At 43.9% G+C, this 17,830-nt stretch overlaps 1 protein-coding gene across 1 annotated transcript in view; it reads left to right on the top strand.

Annotated features, from left to right (window-relative positions):
* The window catches only part of Swap70 (switching B cell complex subunit SWAP70), a 60,709-nt gene that overhangs the window by 32,266 nt on the left and 10,613 nt on the right, over nt 1-17,830 (top strand). Inside the window, exons 3-7 of the mRNA XM_032892913.1 lie at nt 2,001-2,174; nt 9,600-9,827; nt 10,917-11,063; nt 13,184-13,292; nt 15,289-15,470. Coding sequence (XP_032748804.1) covers nt 2,001-2,174; nt 9,600-9,827; nt 10,917-11,063; nt 13,184-13,292; nt 15,289-15,470 — 840 coding nt within the window. The remainder of the gene's footprint in view (nt 1-2,000; nt 2,175-9,599; nt 9,828-10,916; nt 11,064-13,183; nt 13,293-15,288; nt 15,471-17,830) is intronic.

Genomic DNA, 17,830 nt, shown 5'->3' with positions numbered 1-17,830 from the left:
AGTGGAAAGAGTTGGCCTTTAAGCTTTAGTTTTCATGTGAACCAATCATGTAAACTTGAGTAAAGCACCTCACTGTTTTCTGAACCTATTTCCTGATCTATAAAACAGGGGTGTTGTTCAAATTATAAAATTAATAGGAAGTTAGTCTAAGTGAGGGCTAGGGGTGATGTACTAAGTTCAAATGCCTGCCTAACATTCACAAGGCTCAGGGGTTCATCCCTGGTGGGGTGTCGCTGACGCACTTGGTAATCTGGCAACCTGAGTTTGGTTTCCAAGATCCACGTGGTGGAAGGAACTGACCCCTGAAAGATAGCTCCTGACCTTCACATATAAATAAGTCTTCAATAAATGGTGTTGGGGCTAAATAAATAAACAAGTCAAGCAGGGACACTTGATCTGCCACACATGGAGAAGCATGGGAAGTGATGGGGTAAAGACAGAGTACAGAGAGCATCTCTCGACTTCTCGGAGGCTGGCTTGCCAACCACAGACTGGTTAAAGATCAAGAGACGCGTCTGTGAGGCCAGCAAAGGCTTCACATTATACACAACACAGAGTGCTTCTCCAAAGATAAATGAAACATGCCTTGCTCTTGTTCCTGCTCTCCAGCTCCTCCACACTGCCTTCCTTATTGTCCCAGAATATGGCTTAAAAAATGAAGACCACTGAGCCTTCAGCTGTCAGTACAGATAAAGTCCTGACTCCTTACCAGGAGTGACCAACCTCTTTCTGATCAGCTCTTCTCCTTATAGCCTCGACTCTCCTTGTCATGCACATTTGCCAGGGTTGGTCTGGCTGGCATTGAACTCTAATGTGAGACATTTCCCAGGCTCTTGGTGGGGAGCAAGACCTGTCTCACATGGAGACACAGAAAAGTATAGGTGCTTATTTTCCCTGCTCCATGACACTTGAACATGAGAACGTGCCCCAGGCTAAGGGAGACCCTGTGTGAGTGGCATAGAGGCCCCAGGAAAGGCACAGAGGTGCTGTCTTCATGTTGTACTGGCTGTGGGGTCCCCACTAGTCTATCCTCTGACTGACTCAGGCTGAAGTTCTGACTCCTACTGTACTGTGGTACTGGCACAGGTGCACCGCCTCTTTTTTCTCGATGATGTTGGATCTGTGATTCATTGTTCTCCTAATAACCTTCCTTTGTGTTTAAATGACCACCAGGTGGATTCTGTCCAACTGAGACCACCTTCCAGCATGTAGTTTCCTACTTACAAACCCAGGCCTTGAACATGTGATATAAGCATTCCACCACTGAGCCACACCTAAGCTCAGATATCAATGGCCCCTCATTCAGGTTGGATTAGCTGCTCAGGATTCCCATGGAATCTTAGTTACAACATTTGTCAGACCATAGTATAATTGTGGTTATGTTTCTCAGAGAGACAGGCTAGTATTGAGTGGTATCTGTTTCTGGAAAGTAATAATTATGGTATACATTTTTCTTGTTGAGGAACGAGAAACTATTGATTACGTACTAATAATACTGTCTACTTACTATGTTTTCTCTAATAAACTTAACATGTAAGCACATAGATCAAGTTCTTCAACTTTGCCTTTTATTTCATAGCACAGTAATCGACTCAGAGTGTTAGGTTTAGGATATGAGTGGTACAGCTGTCTCAGGGGTACAGTTTTCCTGCATCAAGGTTTCATCTTTGTCTATATAAATAAAAATGGGGTAAAAAAGATAACGGAATTTGGCCTACAGTGCTTGGCATTCTCAGCTCTGATGGATATCTGTGTTCAGTGTCAAGGACAGAGGCTGAGTGGAATTATTTAGCTGAGCCACCTAGTGTTAATATCAGGAGCAGAAACGTGGGGTATGACTATTGGTTAGTAGGAAGCTTAAGTAAGGCCTATCTTGTTTTATTATGTACTTGTGCTTGTGTGTGCATGGTGTGTGTGTGTGTGTGTGTGTGTGTGTGTGTGTGTGTGTGTGTGTGACCTTATTTTGGGCTGGCTTGTGAGTTTTCCTCTTTCCTTTTTAGGTCCAAGACAACTTTGACAAGATTGAATTCAATAGAATGTGTTGGACCCTCTGTGTCAAGAAAAACCTCACAAAGAGTCCACTCCTCATTACAGAAGATGATGCATTCAAAGTGTGGGTCATTTTCAACTTTTTGTCGGAGGACAAGTATCCATTAATTATTGTGCCAGAAGAGGTAAGGTGTGGCTTTGGGGACTTTTTAGATGTATAAGTACTAGAGGACCTGGCCTGCAAAATTTGTGTTGATTCAATGTTGATAATTGTTGTTTTTGTTTTTACTTTTGTTGTTTTTTGATCAGAGGCAAAACAGGTTGAAAACAGAAAAGCTCAAACTTGGGGATTTGGGGGAAATCAAAAATCTCCCTTGGAGCTTTGCAGGGACAGTGAGTGATTGCAGGTGACCCCATCCTCATGGTATCTGAAGAGTGTTTGCAGTGCAAGGGACAGCGTGATTGTCTGCTTGTGGACGAGCTGGCTCTGTGGGGAATACGTAGGACCCAGAACACTGTTCTCTTGTGTTAGGAGGAGCTACTGCTTTTCCACTTCAAGTTTAAAGCCTAGGGGGATGGCTTTCACTAGACCTCAACGAAAAGGAAAGCACCTGCTGATTCTATCCTGCGTTACCCCTGGAATGTCCCAGGTGAGGGCACTGGGGACTAGGAGTAAGGTTCCTGTGCAGTTTCCTGGAAACCAGACATGCAGGACAGGTTTGACCAGACATGGATCTTTCTGAGTCAAGATGACAGTTTCCCGCGTGAGGCAGTTACACTCATGAAATTGTGATTGTGATGTTATGGAGTCCTCTGCAGAGCACAGCTAACTGGTCATAACCAGCAGATTAAATTTCTATCTTCTGTCCCCTGTCCGCACATGTTGATAGTGCCTGGTCATGGGAAGCACAGGCACATTTCAATCCTGGGCATCTAGAGGTAGCACAATGCTTTTTATAAAGCATGGTCTTTGAAACAGACTGATTTTGAAACCCAGCTTTACCACTTCTTCACAGAGTGCAAAGTAATCTTCCAATCTGTGTCTCCCCACCTTTAGAATGGAGATAGCTGCTTTCTACAGTGTACCCTGTGAGGCTAGAGAAGTTGACGGTACTGAAACACTTGATGTAGTGCTGGAACCCAGGATACATGCTCACCAAATGGGTCATGGAATGGGTGTGGCATGTTTAGTGTTATAGGTAGAATATCCTTGTGGAAATACACTGCTAGAGTGTGTGAGAAGCCAGGGCTGGAGAGAGACATGGAGAAACCACAGGAGTGGGTTACAGGGAGGAAGTGACCATAGTAGGAGTTGTGAGGGCCAAGGAGAACCTTGGGGCTGTTTCTATAGCAGCAGGAGGAAGTCGACTTGGTAAAGGAAGCAGAACCGTGTAGGCTGTGAGATAAGAGGAGGCACATGAGAATGTAAATTGCAGAAAAATCAGATAGTGGTAAGAAGGGGCTTCCGGATTAACAATAGGTAGCCGTTGGTAGCAAGGGAGAGGCAGTTTCTCTATGGTTGTGGGGGAACACTGTCTTGGTGTTAAATATGATCCTGTCTAGGTATTAAGTTACGTGACAGTTAAAGGGGACATGGAAAGCAACACCCTAGAGCACTGCCCAGCTTAATTCAGAATGGGTGACCTGAGGCCTGTAACAGACATGGCTGCTGCTCAGGGGTATGTCTTTTCTTGGAAGAGAATTTTATTCCTACTGCTGCTGCTGCTGCTGCTGCTGCTGCTGCTGCTGCTGCTGCTCTACTACTACTGTGTATCAGTGTTTGTTTACATATATGTCTGTGCACCATATGTGTGCCTGGTGCTGGCAGCCTTAGAGGTCAGAGGAGGGCATTGGATTTCCTTGAACTGGAATTATGGAAAGTTGTGTGCCACCTGGTGGGTGTGGGCAGTGGTCTTAGCTGCTGACCCATCTCTCCAGCTCCATGAAAGGTTTCTAACATGGCCTTTTTCTTTTTCTTTTTTTTTTTCTTTTTCTTTTTTCTTTTTTTCGGAGCTGGGGACCGAACCCAGGGCCTTGCGCTTGCTAGGCAAGCGCTCTACCACTGAGCTAAATCCCCAACCCCATGGCCTTTTTTTCTTTTTGGATTCAGGGTCTCTATACAGAGTCCTAGCTCTTTTGGCACAGACTATGTAGACCAGGCTGGTCTCAAACTCAGAGAGACCTGCCTGCCTCTGTCTTCCTGAGTGCTGGGTCTAGAGGTGCGTGCCACCATTCCCGGCCTTCCAATATGGTCTTTGAAGATATTGTGCACACACTCAGAATTCCAAGTTTATATGTGTGTTGGAACTAGAAGTGGATGGCTCTCTTATCCTTGACATTTTAGATTTTTTTTTTTTCTGTTACTAAAATACCCATGGCGGACCTGCAAGCCATTTTGTCTTTCTTTCAGAATTCACACTTAAGCAGCAAGGATGAGTGCTTACTTTATTGTAGACATAGGAAGTGCCTTCTTGATTGGGGGCTTTGTTATCACTGAGCCACTTACTCTGGTCAGCTTCTTGATAACCCAGAGGAGCAACAGGACCCACGTGGGCCTTAACAGGCCTGGCGCTGTCTTTGCTGCAGCCCAGAGCCCAGCCTGGACTCCATCATCGCAGGCTGGCATGAACATTCTGTCTCCTTCAGACATGAAGTCCTGTTGGAAGGAGAGCGACCTCTCTCTGGTGCAGCGGACTTTGTTGAGTCTCCTGTGTGCTCACTCTGTGCTTTGCATCCTTGAGTGCCTCCTTCTGAGATGGAGAATGCCTCTCAGAATCAGGAGCGTGTGCTGCAGTTCCAGCACCAGGGGAGGTTGAGGCAGGAGGATCAGGAGGTTGAGGCCTACCTGGTTTACATGACAGCGGTAGAAATGGAGTTAGAATTATACCCTTCAGTGAGCAGGAGTATTTCTGTGGGGTAGAGAATGGGTTACTGGAGCAGATTAATGTGGAATTGCTTCAGTTCCTGAGTCAGCCTCTTGAGGTTTAAGCATGGCCTTGGCACACTGAGCTCCAGCAAGTCACCTGCCCTTTGACCAAGCACTGCACCTCAAGGTCACACTAGGTTGTGGACCTAGTCAATGTTGTTTTCTTTCTACATACTTAACAACATAAAAACTATATATTTGAACTGTGTTTGAAATGCAGAGTTTTAGAAAACGTAACATAAAAACATACATTTTTAAAAAATAAAATTTAAAATGCAATGTCTTTGTGGGTTCTACTTGTCTGTTGGGAATTTTAAAGTCTTACAAGTTCAGAGAGTCTCATGTACATATGAGAAGCTTACTGGTCATTACATAGAGTCTAAATAGGATGTATTTATCTTGTACACACACACACACACACACACACACACACACACACACACACACACACACCACTTGTTTGTTTGTTTCTTGTTTGTTTGAGACAGGATCGCTCTTCCTGGCTGGCCTGGAACCTACCATGTAGACAAGACTGGCCTTGAATTCACCAGAGATCCACCTGCCTCTCTGCCTCCTGAGTGCTAGGTCAAACGTGTGCTCCTGATCCACCACTCCTGTGTAATTTTTATATTTCTAGTAATCCATCTATCATAATGTTCACTTGTGTTTTAAGTTTACAGTTTTTGATGTTGTTACTTGTTTTGTTTTCTGAGACATGGTTTGAGACTGGCCTCAAACTTGTGGCTATTCTGTTTCCACCCCAAGCGCTGAGATCATAGATATGATGTATCGTACCCAAAGAGTCGGTTTTTTCTCTACTTCAGCCAATACTGTTTAACAGTGGCAGTGTGTGAATAACGCATCTACAGTATTCGTTTGACTGTGTTTTCCATCACCCAGAATGAATGTTAAGAATGTTAAATAAATATTTAAATCACATGGTAAAGTCAAGGTGTTTCTATTGGCACATTTGGGGGAGAGAGAGACAGAGAGAGAGAGAGAGAGAGAGAGAGAGAGAGAGAGAGAGAGAGAGAGCACGAGAGCGCCGTGAGCCCCTTTGAGTTGGTTCCACATTTTCTTCTGGCGATGTTCCTGGAAACGTATGCCTGTAAAGCATAAAGTGTAGTTTTTATTAGTGTCATTTCCCTTAGAACCAAGAACAAAACAGGATGTTTCTGCCACACACTTACTTGGAAGAATTGCCTTTCAGCAGTGAAAACTCAAACTTGAAATAGTTTTAAAGAGATCTTAAGTGAGGTAAAATGTAGGTTGCTCCTTTAATGGCAGAGAGAACTTTTGACAGAATAAAAATTCAAGCCAAAGACCTAGAAAAATCACATCCAGCTTGAAGTTTCTTTGTTATTTTTAGTGAAATCTGCCTGGAAGGAGGAAGCAGGCTGCTTCCTGAGCTGAACGAGCCTTAGAATTGCTTGGGGCTCTTCTGTAAAGCAAGCTTGGCACACACTTGACTCATTGTTCCAGCTTACTTGAATAGTAGAGTGAGAAAGTGTCTCTTTGTGCTACAGTCAAAAGGTCCTTCTGCTCCTTGGTTATAATGTATATGAATGTGTCCCAAGTCAACAGGAAAGACACAGTTGCTGGGAGCCAGGGCTTGTTGGTGCAGGGGCTGAAAGTCAGCCTCTCAGGCTTGAGAGGTACTATTATAGAAGGTTCCAGAAGAACTCAGGAAGCTGCTTTGAGAATTGAATAGAGAATATGAGTTGCAAACAAAAGGTCACCTGGAGCTGGAAGGTGGTGGCTTGGCCTCACTGTGGTGGGTAAGCAAAGGCTGTCTCCTTGACTTGTGCAGATGTCATGGCTGCAGCATCCTGTCAAACCCACTGTAGTCCTTCATCCTGTGCACACATGGCCATAATGTGTGCTTCCTCATGGTATTCCCTTGATGAGCTAAGTCACAGTCTTGAATTCTCTATTTAGCCAGGGATAGATTTGATCCTCTTGCCACCAACTGATGCTTACTGCTTGTGTTTTCTCTCTCTCTCTCTCTCTCTCTCTCTCTCTCTCTCTCTCTCTCTCTCTCTCTCTCGTTATTTTGTTTTTAGTCTCTCTTGACGTTAATCATCTTTCCCATTATCTTTTTCTCCTCTTCCATCATCTGTTACTGCCCTCCACCCCCTTCAAGTAGGAGGGGCTCAGCAGTAAGTGACACCGCTTCACCAAGGGCAGAGAAGGGCCTAAGTGTGCCTCTCTTCTACAGAGAGCATTTCCTGCACTGCTCACACTTGTTCAAGGCCTCTGTTAATGTTCATCCCAAAGGAGCGTCTATCACTAAACTTGTGATGGTTTTGAACTTGTGGTACTTAGTAAATGGAATTTCTTTCCATTTCCCGTTACACTTTATTATTTCACAAACAGCATTATAATCACATTAATGGGGAGACAAAGAATAAAAAAGAAAAATGAACCCCAAGTCTTATTTGTAACTAAGTATTTTCTGTGTTTTTGACAAATGTTTGCCAGAAAACTTGCATTTTCTGTTTATGCAGGTGAAACCACGGGCTTGCATTCTTTGCTTCCATACCTGGTAAACTTTTCTCGTGTAGTTCTAAATGATTGTATAATATGTCACCCAGTGTGGAGAGGGGAAGCGACCGACACCGATGGTGTGGCTGCTGGGCGGCTTTGTGCTGACTGTTCTCTGTGTGTCTTCTTCTGTCTCTCTATGTGATGAGTATTATTATCCCCACTTCACAGATGAGGAGGTTGGATCTTAGCTCATTCGTTTTAGGGGTCAGCTGAGTCCTGCTGTACTTGAGGTCCCCCGCTGAGCTCCTGGAGTTCAAAGATAGATGGGGCACCTGTGAAGAATTCAGAAAAGGGTGGAAAAGCAAATGGGGATTAGAACATGGAACCCAGCACACTGAGTGCAGTGACAAGGAGAGGAGGTAGGGAATGCAGTGCCTGCTGTAGGGTTGGTTGGTGAGGACACCTGGGGTCTTGTTAAACCGCAGCATGACCTACAGAGAGATGCCAAGTGTGGGGCCTGAAGCTTTCAGATGGAGGAGGACCACACTTATGAACCATCCGGAGAAACAGTACTTTCTCTCTCTCTCTCCTATGGGTTTCTATTTTTATTTATTTATTTATTTATTATTTATTTCTTTTTCTTTTTTATGTTTTTTTAATTTTTTGAGCAGAGTTTCACTATGTAGCCCTGGCTGGCCTGAAATAGCTGTGCTTTAGTCTCCCAAGTGCTGTGATTAAGTATGTCATGACACCCAACTAAATATTTATTTTCCATTTCAACGTTATAGGAAGATAAGCATTTTATACTTTGACCCAGCACAAACAAATACACGTACACGGAAACCGTGTAAAACTGTCTTTGGCCCTGTTGTGATTGAAGTAGAATGTTTTCATTCCATCACAAAAATGCTGGCTTAATTCATAGTGAAAAACCATTGATCTCAGGAATATTGTCAGAGCACTTTGTTACTGAGTGGGTTTGACGTAAGTGATAAGGACATGGAATACGGGTGGGGGGTTTTGTGGATGGTTTTACACCAGCTGAAGTCAGCAGCGAGAGGAGGGGATCAGAGGACAAGAGGTGGGGTAAATATTTGCAAAGCGGATGATGTGCACATATGAAATTGTCATGGTCAGACCCATCAGTGTGTACTCTGAGCATGCTCTTGAGATGTATCAGATAGAGGGGAGACATTGGAAGGCAGAGATGAGTGGCGGTGTTTGAGAATTATCACACTGGGCTGCTGAACATAAGCACTGCCGTCTACTTATTCAGCATACTGCCTCACCCCCCACCCTCCAATATTTTCCTACATAATGTCTGATGTTTCAGGATTTAGTAAGCCTTTCTGATTCATACTGGGAGTCCAGTCATATTTATAACATCCGTGTTCTAGTGGATGGAGACAACAGAAAGAAGTAGCTGGTTTACACAGCAAATCTGTAAATTAGGGGATAACGTGTGCACTTGAGATGTTTCTTCGATTTAACACTAATGTTTAGTGAGATTCGAGTGCAGAGCTGGGTGCTGGTTGTGTATGCATCAGTAATTCAGTACACGGGAGGTGGGGTCAGGAGAATCAGTTCAAGGTCATACTTGGCCACATATAGTAAGTTTGAGACCAGTCTGGACTATATGAGACCTTGTATCAGTATAACCAGACAAATCAAAACAGGAGGAAGAAAAATTGATGTTCTTGGTATAGTATTTTCCCCAAAAGAGGTGACAGTAATTTGTTTGTGTGTGGCGTGTTGCAGCTTCCCTTGGCTCCATACACGTACAAGTGCGGGCTGTCCGGTTCGATTCAGTATACACCAGCAGACAGCAGCCATTGCTGTTTCATGTGCACAGCTTTCCCTAGCAAAGGCAGATTTTCCTTTTAAAACAAGTGCTTTTTGGAAGCATAAAGAATACATTCTGAGTTAAACCCACTAGGGTGAATAATACAAATGGATACCTATGTTAAAAATAAGAAATGATTAGCTAGGTGATGGTGGAGAATATCTTCAATCCCAGTACTTAGGAGTCAGAGGCTGGGGATCTCTGTGTTCAAGGCCAGCCTGGTCTGCAGAACAAGTTCCATTGTAGCTAGGGCTATACAGAGAAATTATTAAAACCCGACATAATTTCCTCAAAAAAAGAAAAAACTAACAAAAAATTTTAAAAGGAAATAACTAAATTTTTTTTTCCATACAGATCGAATACCTACTTAAGAAACTTACAGAAGCTATGGGAGGAGGTTGGCAACAAGAGCAATTTGAACATTACAAAATAAACTTTGATGACAATAAAGATGGCCTGTCTGCCTGGGAACTTATTGAACTAATTGGAAATGGACAGTTTAGCAAGGGCATGGATCGTCAGACAGTGTCTATGGCCATTAATGAGGTCTTCAATGAGCTTATTTTAGATGTATTGAAACAGGTAAGAGGGCCATAACACCATCTCCCTCGTTTCTAGAATCTGATGTTTGAAACCAAATAGCTTCCTTCCCTCTCCATAAGTCACTTACACTCTTTAAATGATTTACAACAAAAATAAAGTTTTCTGTTTTCTCTGTTATTAGACTTTCAGGATTTGCCCCACCCTGCTGGGATATTGAGGATTAAACCAAGGTATTATGCATTCGAGCCAAGTGCTTCACAGCTGAGCTACAGCTCTATTCATATAGCAAAGTTGTATTTATCATAGTGACTATTTTTTCCTCAGCACCAAACAGTGTCTGATATACATGTAGGAAAGTAAATACTTACTAAATAGAACGTCTGTCTGTCTTGAGACAGGCTCTCACCCTAGCTGGCTTGAAACTCACTGTATAGACCAGGGTGGCCTCAGTCCGCCTGCTGGGATTAAGATAGGCACCCGCTGCAAGCATGTATACACACACACACACACACACACACACACACACACACACACACACAGAGTCTTACATTATGTGAAATAATCTTTCAGTTTTCCATACATATCACTTTCTTTGTTCAGTAGGTGATTATTGTCCCTGTCCTTTGTTCCGTCAGTAAGCATTAATTAAGGCCTAACTCAGGAGTTAGCACTCAGGAGGCTGGAGACTGCATAGGGATCTGGTATCCCAAGGATGTGTGTGCTGTCTCTGTCCACACACCTTTATGTCTCCTTTGCTGAGTGAGCATCCCAAACATTTCTCTTCACCTGTAAATATTTCAATAAATGTCTTAAAAGGTAAGGCAATGTGGGAAAATTCACTATTAATTAATACCAAAGGTTCTGTTATCTGTATGTCACTTGCAGAGACTCTGAAATGTCTAAATTTATATTAAACCTTTGTGTGTGGTTATGTGGATTTCACTGGGGATCATGTCTCTGGATCACAGATTCTCAGAGACTCCGGTTCATTGTCCACACAGGTGAGAACCATTGACATTTGTATATTTTGGACCAGGTGTCAGATAATGGCGTAAATCATACAGTCAAAGGACTGTGAGCTCTTGCACATAAAAGCACACCGGTGACATTTGGTTTAACCTGCCATAGGGTTACATGATGAAGAAAGGCCACAAACGGAAAAACTGGACTGAGCGCTGGTTTGTATTAAAACCCAACATAATTTCCTACTATGTGAGCGAGGATCTGAAAGATAAGAAAGGAGACATCATGTTGGATGAAAACTGCTGTGTGGAGGTGAGTGGGTGTGGCCTCTCTGCATGCTTGCCCTCTGCCGCCCTCTGCCGCCCTCTGCTGCTCCCTGCTGTCCATGGGTTTTCCCAGCCTCACTCTTCTAGACTAAACCTGCAAATAATCCACAAGTGGAAATTTTCAAAATATAGTATTCTAAAACCGAAAATTAAAGAGAGCTGACAAGATGTGTACCTAATATGAATTTATTTTCTGTCTTATGCTTGTGAATAAAGTATAAAGAATAAATCTTTGCCAAGCAACCAGAGCTTCCAGGGACTAAGCCACTACCTAAAGACTATACATGGACTGACCCTGGACTCTGACCTCATAGGTAGCAATGAATAGCATAGTAAGAGCACCAGTGGAAGGGGAAGCCCTTGGTACTGCCAAGACTGAACCCCCAGTGAACGTGATTGTTGGGGGGAGGCGGTAATGGGGGAGGATGGGAGGGGAACACCCATAAGGAAGGGGGGGGGGAGAGGGATGTTGCCCAGGAAACTGGGAAAGGGAATAACACTCGAAATGTATATAAGAAATATTCAAGTTAATAAAAAAAAAAAAAGAAGAAACCCTTTAAAAATAGTAAAAAAAAAAAAAAAGAATAAATCTGAAAGATTTGTATTTAAGGAATGATTGAGTAAAATCAAGTCATTAAAAAGGCAAAAGAAATTGCAGTGAGATGATATTAGAAATTATCAATAGACTAAAGATCTGGAGAAGAAAAAGAGAAGAAAATTGATCTTTTTGGTACAATAGGGTCTCACATAGTATCACTCTGTAGTCAAGGCTGGCCTTGAAATCCTTACCTTCCTGCCTTGTCTATCCCAGGTCGAGGGATTACCAGCGTGTGCTACCGCACTCCTCTTGTTAAAGACAGGATGTATTTCTTTATGAGGACAGGCTCTCCTCTGAGTGGCTTTAGACTTGCTATAGCCTTGAACTTTTCATCCTTTTGCCTCTTTCTACACAGTACTAAAGACCACAAGTGCGAACCTCCATGCCTGCCTTGAGTGATATATTTTATAGCTGTAAATTCTGTAACGATGCAGAGTCCTCAAGAACGTAAATTTTGTAGGGCAAGGTGACACATATCTCTAATCCCAGCACTCAGGAGGCTGGAGATTGCCTGCTCTGCTTAGCCAGGGCTGTGTGGCAAGACACTGTCTCAAAAAATTTACTTTTTTGTTTTTTAGATTTGATTTGTACAGTAGCCACCACTAGTGTCTCGGTGTTGTTGAATAACATTTAAAATATGGGGATTCGCACTCAAACTATAGAATGGTATAAAGCTATATTAATACTGTGTGGTTTGCTCGTGCTCAGCTGAACTGAGATCTACAGGATTTTCATGAGCTCTGCCATTTTACTCATAAAGGACCACAGGGCACCAGCGGTAACACCTCAGGTGTAGGAAAAACCTAGCAGTCAGTGTCCTCCTACAACAGTTATGGGAGTGTTCCTTCTAGGCTTCTTCCTACAGGGGCACACTCAATTGCTAGAGTGCAAGCAAAGAGCATGGGGTCCTCTTGTCCTCACCCCATGTTGTAGCTCGTGTAGATATGGCATTTCAGCCAGGGATCATTGTAACCACTTATGAGGCTGCCTGCCTGGGGACAGCATTAGTAATCAGACATTTGCATTTGTAGGTGTTTTTCATTGGCATTGAATTTCAGTTAGATTTATATAGTTAAGAAATTAATTGAAATACTTAAGAAAACTAAGCCAGGTGTGGTGTGACACATGCCTTACAAATCCCAGTATTTAGGAGGCTGGGGCTGAAGGGTTGTGAGTTCAGGATCCTCCTAGTCAACATTGTGAGACCCTGTCTCCATAAACAAAATGGTAGTTTCCTGCTGATGGACTACACTTTGAAGCGTCCCTGAGGACTATGGAAGTCATTTCCACCCCCACAAGAGGCCACATCCGATCTTCCTCTGGACCTTTTGGCATCCACGTATGTGGGTGACAAAGATGCCACCTTGCCATGAGTAAACATGACCCCACCTAAGGTCAAACCCAGCCTCTCTCTCTTCCCTTTCTCTCCCCCCAGCTGCTTTTTAAATAATCTAACACAAACAAAAAAGAAGATTTTAGAGAACTAATAATCATGGTTTCTGTTTTAGTCTCTGCCTGACAAAGATGGAAAGAAATGTCTTTTTCTAATAAAATGCTTCGATAAGACCTTTGAAATCAGTGCCTCGGATAAGAAGAAGAAACAAGAATGGATTCAGGGTAGGACATTTTTTTATTATTTTCCACAACAGGGAGCAGAAGATGGGCATGGGCACAGGCTTTCAATCCCAGCATGTGGGAGGGAGACAGAAAAAACAGGAGCGCTCTACACAAAGTGCCAAGCCAGCCCTCGCTACTTTAGACCCTGCCTAACCAAACCAAAACAAACCTAACCAAACCAAACCAAACCAAACCAAACCAAACCAAACCAAACCTAACCAAACCAAACCAAACCAAACCAAACCAAACCAAACCAAACCAAACCAAACTGTCAGTGCTCCAACTTTGTGTTTTCAAACCTCGCCTAAGACACTGGCACAGTTTGTTTCCTTATGTTGTGCCTATTGCCACATGTGAAAGAAAACCAAGGAACAAGTTCCCTTTTTAAAAGTTAAAAAAAAAATTGGCCAATTTATTTGCATTCTGACTTTGTGGGGATAAAACTCTATTTTAGGTCTTACTGCCCTTACTCTTGAAAGTATGGGATTTTCCTTTAGGTGAATGAAAAATGTTAGCAAATGTTGAGATTTTGGTCATGCACAAGACGGAAAAGGAATTTATGGAGTGGTTTTGTAACTCAAGAAACCAATAACTTGAGGAGAGAGCATTGTGTTAGCATTTAAAAGGAAGTGGATGATATAACCTTACTCATTTGCTTAAAGTATCTTAGAAGAAACACAAGAACCTGTTAGCATTAGTTGTTGATGGACAGGAAACCCAAAGCTTGGAGGATAAAAGTAGGCAGACTTTCCTGAATGTCTGTTCATGCTTCTTGAATTTGAACAATAGGTATTAGTTAACCAAGAAATTAAATTTAAGTGGTTGAAAACACCGAGAGCCAGGTGTGGTAGGTCATACCTGTGATCCCACCACCTAGGAGGCAGAAGCAGTAGATTGCAGTTGGTTCACAGCCAGTCTGCACTACATAACAGGTTTCAGGTCAACTTCAGTTAGAGTCAAATCAGAAAGGGGCTAGAGTGATGGCTCAGTGATTAAGAGCACTGGCTGCTCCTCTAAAGGACCAGGGTTCGATGTTCAGTACCTACCTGATGGTTCACAACCATCCTTAACGCCAGTCCCAGGGGATCTGACACCCTCCATTGACTTTCTCGGGGATCAGATACACTCATGGTGCACATACACACACACGTGCAGGCAAACCACTCATATACATAAGACAAATTTTTTAAAAAGCAGAAAAAGAAATGAGATTTTATATGAAATGTAATGTCTTATGAAGTCTCTGCGTGCTATGCTATATGTAGATTTTCAGTAAATGGTGACTACTGTGATATGTATTCACATATAGGGAGGGAAGTTGTTTCATAGACATAGCTGAGGGCAGAATCAGTGTAATAGACTGCACACCAGATGCTAAGAACTTTGATTCTCTGCCCTTAGTGTGTCCTAATTTTATTTGGCATTTAAAAACTGTTGTTAGGGGTTGGGGATTTAGCTCAGTGGTAGAGCGCTTGCCTAGGAAGCGCAAGGCCCTGGGTTCGATCCCCAGCTCCGAAAAAAAAAAGAACCAAAAAAAAAAAATTAAAAAAAAAACAAAAAACTGTTGTTATGTGTATGTATGCTCATGATGTGTGTGTATGGGCACACATGCTTTGTCTCATGTGTGGGCCCCAGGGACTAAACTGGTCCAGGTTTGCGAAGCTGGTGTCTTTACTTGCTGATTCATCTTGCCTGTCCTTTTTTAGCTTTTCGGGGAGTAGGAAAGCCAGGTATGTGGTATCAGCACTTGGTAACCATAGACAGCAGGGCTGCTGTGAGTTTGAGGGCAGTGTGGAGTGTCCGTGAGCAGGTGCACAGCTGTGGACCTGCGCTCAGAAGACTTTACTGCACGTCTCTCTCATGTGGGAGCTGGAGAAGATGATGCCACTGCGGCCGAGCCCCTGCTCACTGGCAGCATCTCACCCCGTGTGGTGTTCTATATTATTCCAGTTCAGATCTATGACTATGATTCCCTTCTTTCTCCTTTTCCTCATAGCCATCCATTCTACCATCCATCTGTTGAAGCTGGGCAGCCCCCCACCACACAAGGAAGCCCGCCAGCGTCGGAAAGAGCTCCGAAGGAAGCTGCTGGCAGAGCAGGAGGAGCTGGAGCGGCAGATGAAGGAGCTCCAAGCGGCCAATGAAAACAAGCAGCAGGAGCTGGAGAGTGTGCGGAAGGTGGGCGCGGGACAGCAAGGGAACACTTCAGTACCCGGGCCACACCCAGCTTCGGGATCTTGGCTTCATGCACGCTAGGTTAGAGCGGTTTGGTGAGCTGAGTTCTCAGGAAGTGTCCAGCCCTGGGGCCAGCAAGCTGTTTGTAGAGTAAAGCTCAGAGCTGTCCTCTTCAGGATGGTGCTAAAGGGCTTAGACTGGAACCATGGCTATGCCTGTGGGATACACACACACAGGTAGAACTGAGAAGCAGAAGCTGGGCCACATCTGTAGGGAGGAGGGCTGGGCTTGTGGAAGAGCCATCTTGGACAGTGCTGTTCACTCTGCTGCAGGAGGCTCGGCAGTCAGCTGCCGCGCCAGACATCCGTGTTTCAGTTTATGAACTGTATTTTGTCTATGGCGAGTCATGTGTTTCTGAAGGGAACTAACTCGCTGTGGTGTTAGCTGGAGGTCCTTTTTTTTTTTTTTTTTTTTGCTGCTCTCAACGTCTTTTTGTGGTTTTTACTGTGGAGGTGTGGCTGCTGCTGTCCTTGTTTTTAATTCAGGGCCTCAATATGTAGTCTGGCTGGCCCAAACTGTGTTGTATAGACCAGGCTGGCCTCTAACTCAGATCTGCTTCCTCTGCCTGGGATTAAAGCTGAGGCCACCATGTTTGGCTGCCTTTGATTTTCACCTGTTTAGAATTTATAGAACGTGGACCAAGGTTTGGTTTTCCATTAAGTTGGATAAATTTTCAGTGTAGTTTTTTAAATGTCTCTTTTTATTTTAAAGATTTATTTATGTATTATATATAAGTACACTGTAGCTGTCTTCAGACACACCAGAAAGAGGGCATCAGATCCCATTACAGATGGTTGTGAGCCACCATGTGGTTGCTGGGAATTGAACTCAGGATCTCTGGAAGAACAGCCAGTGCTCTTAACCACTGAGCCGTCTCTCTAGTCCCAGTGTATTTCTTCAAGTATTTTTCTTCCCTTCTTAGTTGTTCCATATGTTGTTGAACAGAATATTGTGTATAAAAGTGCCTGGATTCTCTGGAGCTGTTTATTTTGCTTGTTTTTCTGTCCTTCTGACGGTATAATTTCTGTGTATCTCTTTAGTGCAGGTCTTGTAGTAGCCCAAGTAGACTGTTGAGCCCCTCCGGTTGATTATTTTTTGAAATAAGATCTTGTAGCCCAGGCTAGCCTTCAGCGCTCTACTTAGGGATGTTGGCCTTGAACTTCTGATCTTTCCGTTTCCAGCTTCCAAGTTAGGAATCATAGGCGTGCTCCGGCATACCACGTCCTGGCCTCCTAATGCTGTGCATACTGTCCTCTTGCTCTACCCGGCCCTCTAGAGGACTTTTCAGTCAGTTCTTGAACATTACAGCTCAGCAATCTCCACTTGGCTCTTAAAGGAGCCTCTTTATCGATATGCTTTCTCCACGTGTGGGATCTTGCTATTCCTTCCATTATGTCTTTAACCATGACTTCCTTTCATTCTTTATAGTATATTTACTGTAATGGCTTTGTAGATACGCCTCCTGGGCTGCTTCAAAGGCAGTGCCTGTTGACTGTTTTCCCACATAGGGGTTACACTTTCCTGTTTCTCATACTCTTTTTTTAGTTGAAAACTGGATGTTTTTAGAAGATAAGGTGGTGTGGGAACCATGGATACTGATCCTGATGCCCCTACCCGAAGCTTGTCATTGTGTGGTTATTTATTTAGTGACTTGGCTGGACTATTTCCTGGACCCTTGAGGCCTTCAGTCTGCTCCTCAGGGCTGCAAGCTGGGCTGTGCACAGCCACAGTCGCCTGGAATGACCCTCCCTCCGCAGGCCCCCTCCCCTCCCTGTTACTGTACACTTTCAGTGCACTCACCCCTGCCTGCCTGCCAGAGTTCACTGGTTTCTGGATGGTTGATAATGTTTTCTGCAGAGCCCTAGGAATGCTTACTGTCTGAGGTTAACTTCAGAGCCATTCCTCTCAAGGCCAGTCTTGAAGAGGGCTCTGCCTAGCCAGACCTTCCTGCTTCTGTCAGGCTCAACTAATCTGCTTGGCTGCTTCCTGGTGGGGCTACTCCTAATCCCTGCCCGAATCTAGTTTGTACGCCTGCCTCACGTAACAAAGTTAGGTTCGGTGAGGGCTGCAGAGCCTGCTTTTCTCCTTGAGCAAAACTTCCCCGGAAGGCTGGGTGTGTGTGATGGCACAGACCTACAACCCCAGCACTTGGAAGGCTGAAGCAGGAGGATTGCAAGTTGCGTGAGCTTGGGTGGAGTCAGCAGCACAGACTTGGAGCCATCCACAGTCCTGCTTTAAGATCCTCTGCCACCAAGCAGAGGGCACAGCCTCTGTCACTTTTACTCCCTTCTCTCCGTGGACCT

This window comes from Rattus rattus, chromosome 2 (genome assembly GCF_011064425.1).
Source record: "Rattus rattus isolate New Zealand chromosome 2, Rrattus_CSIRO_v1, whole genome shotgun sequence".
NCBI classification, from domain to species: domain Eukaryota; kingdom Metazoa; phylum Chordata; class Mammalia; order Rodentia; family Muridae; genus Rattus; species Rattus rattus.
This window is presented reverse-complemented; position numbering and strand designations above follow the sequence as displayed.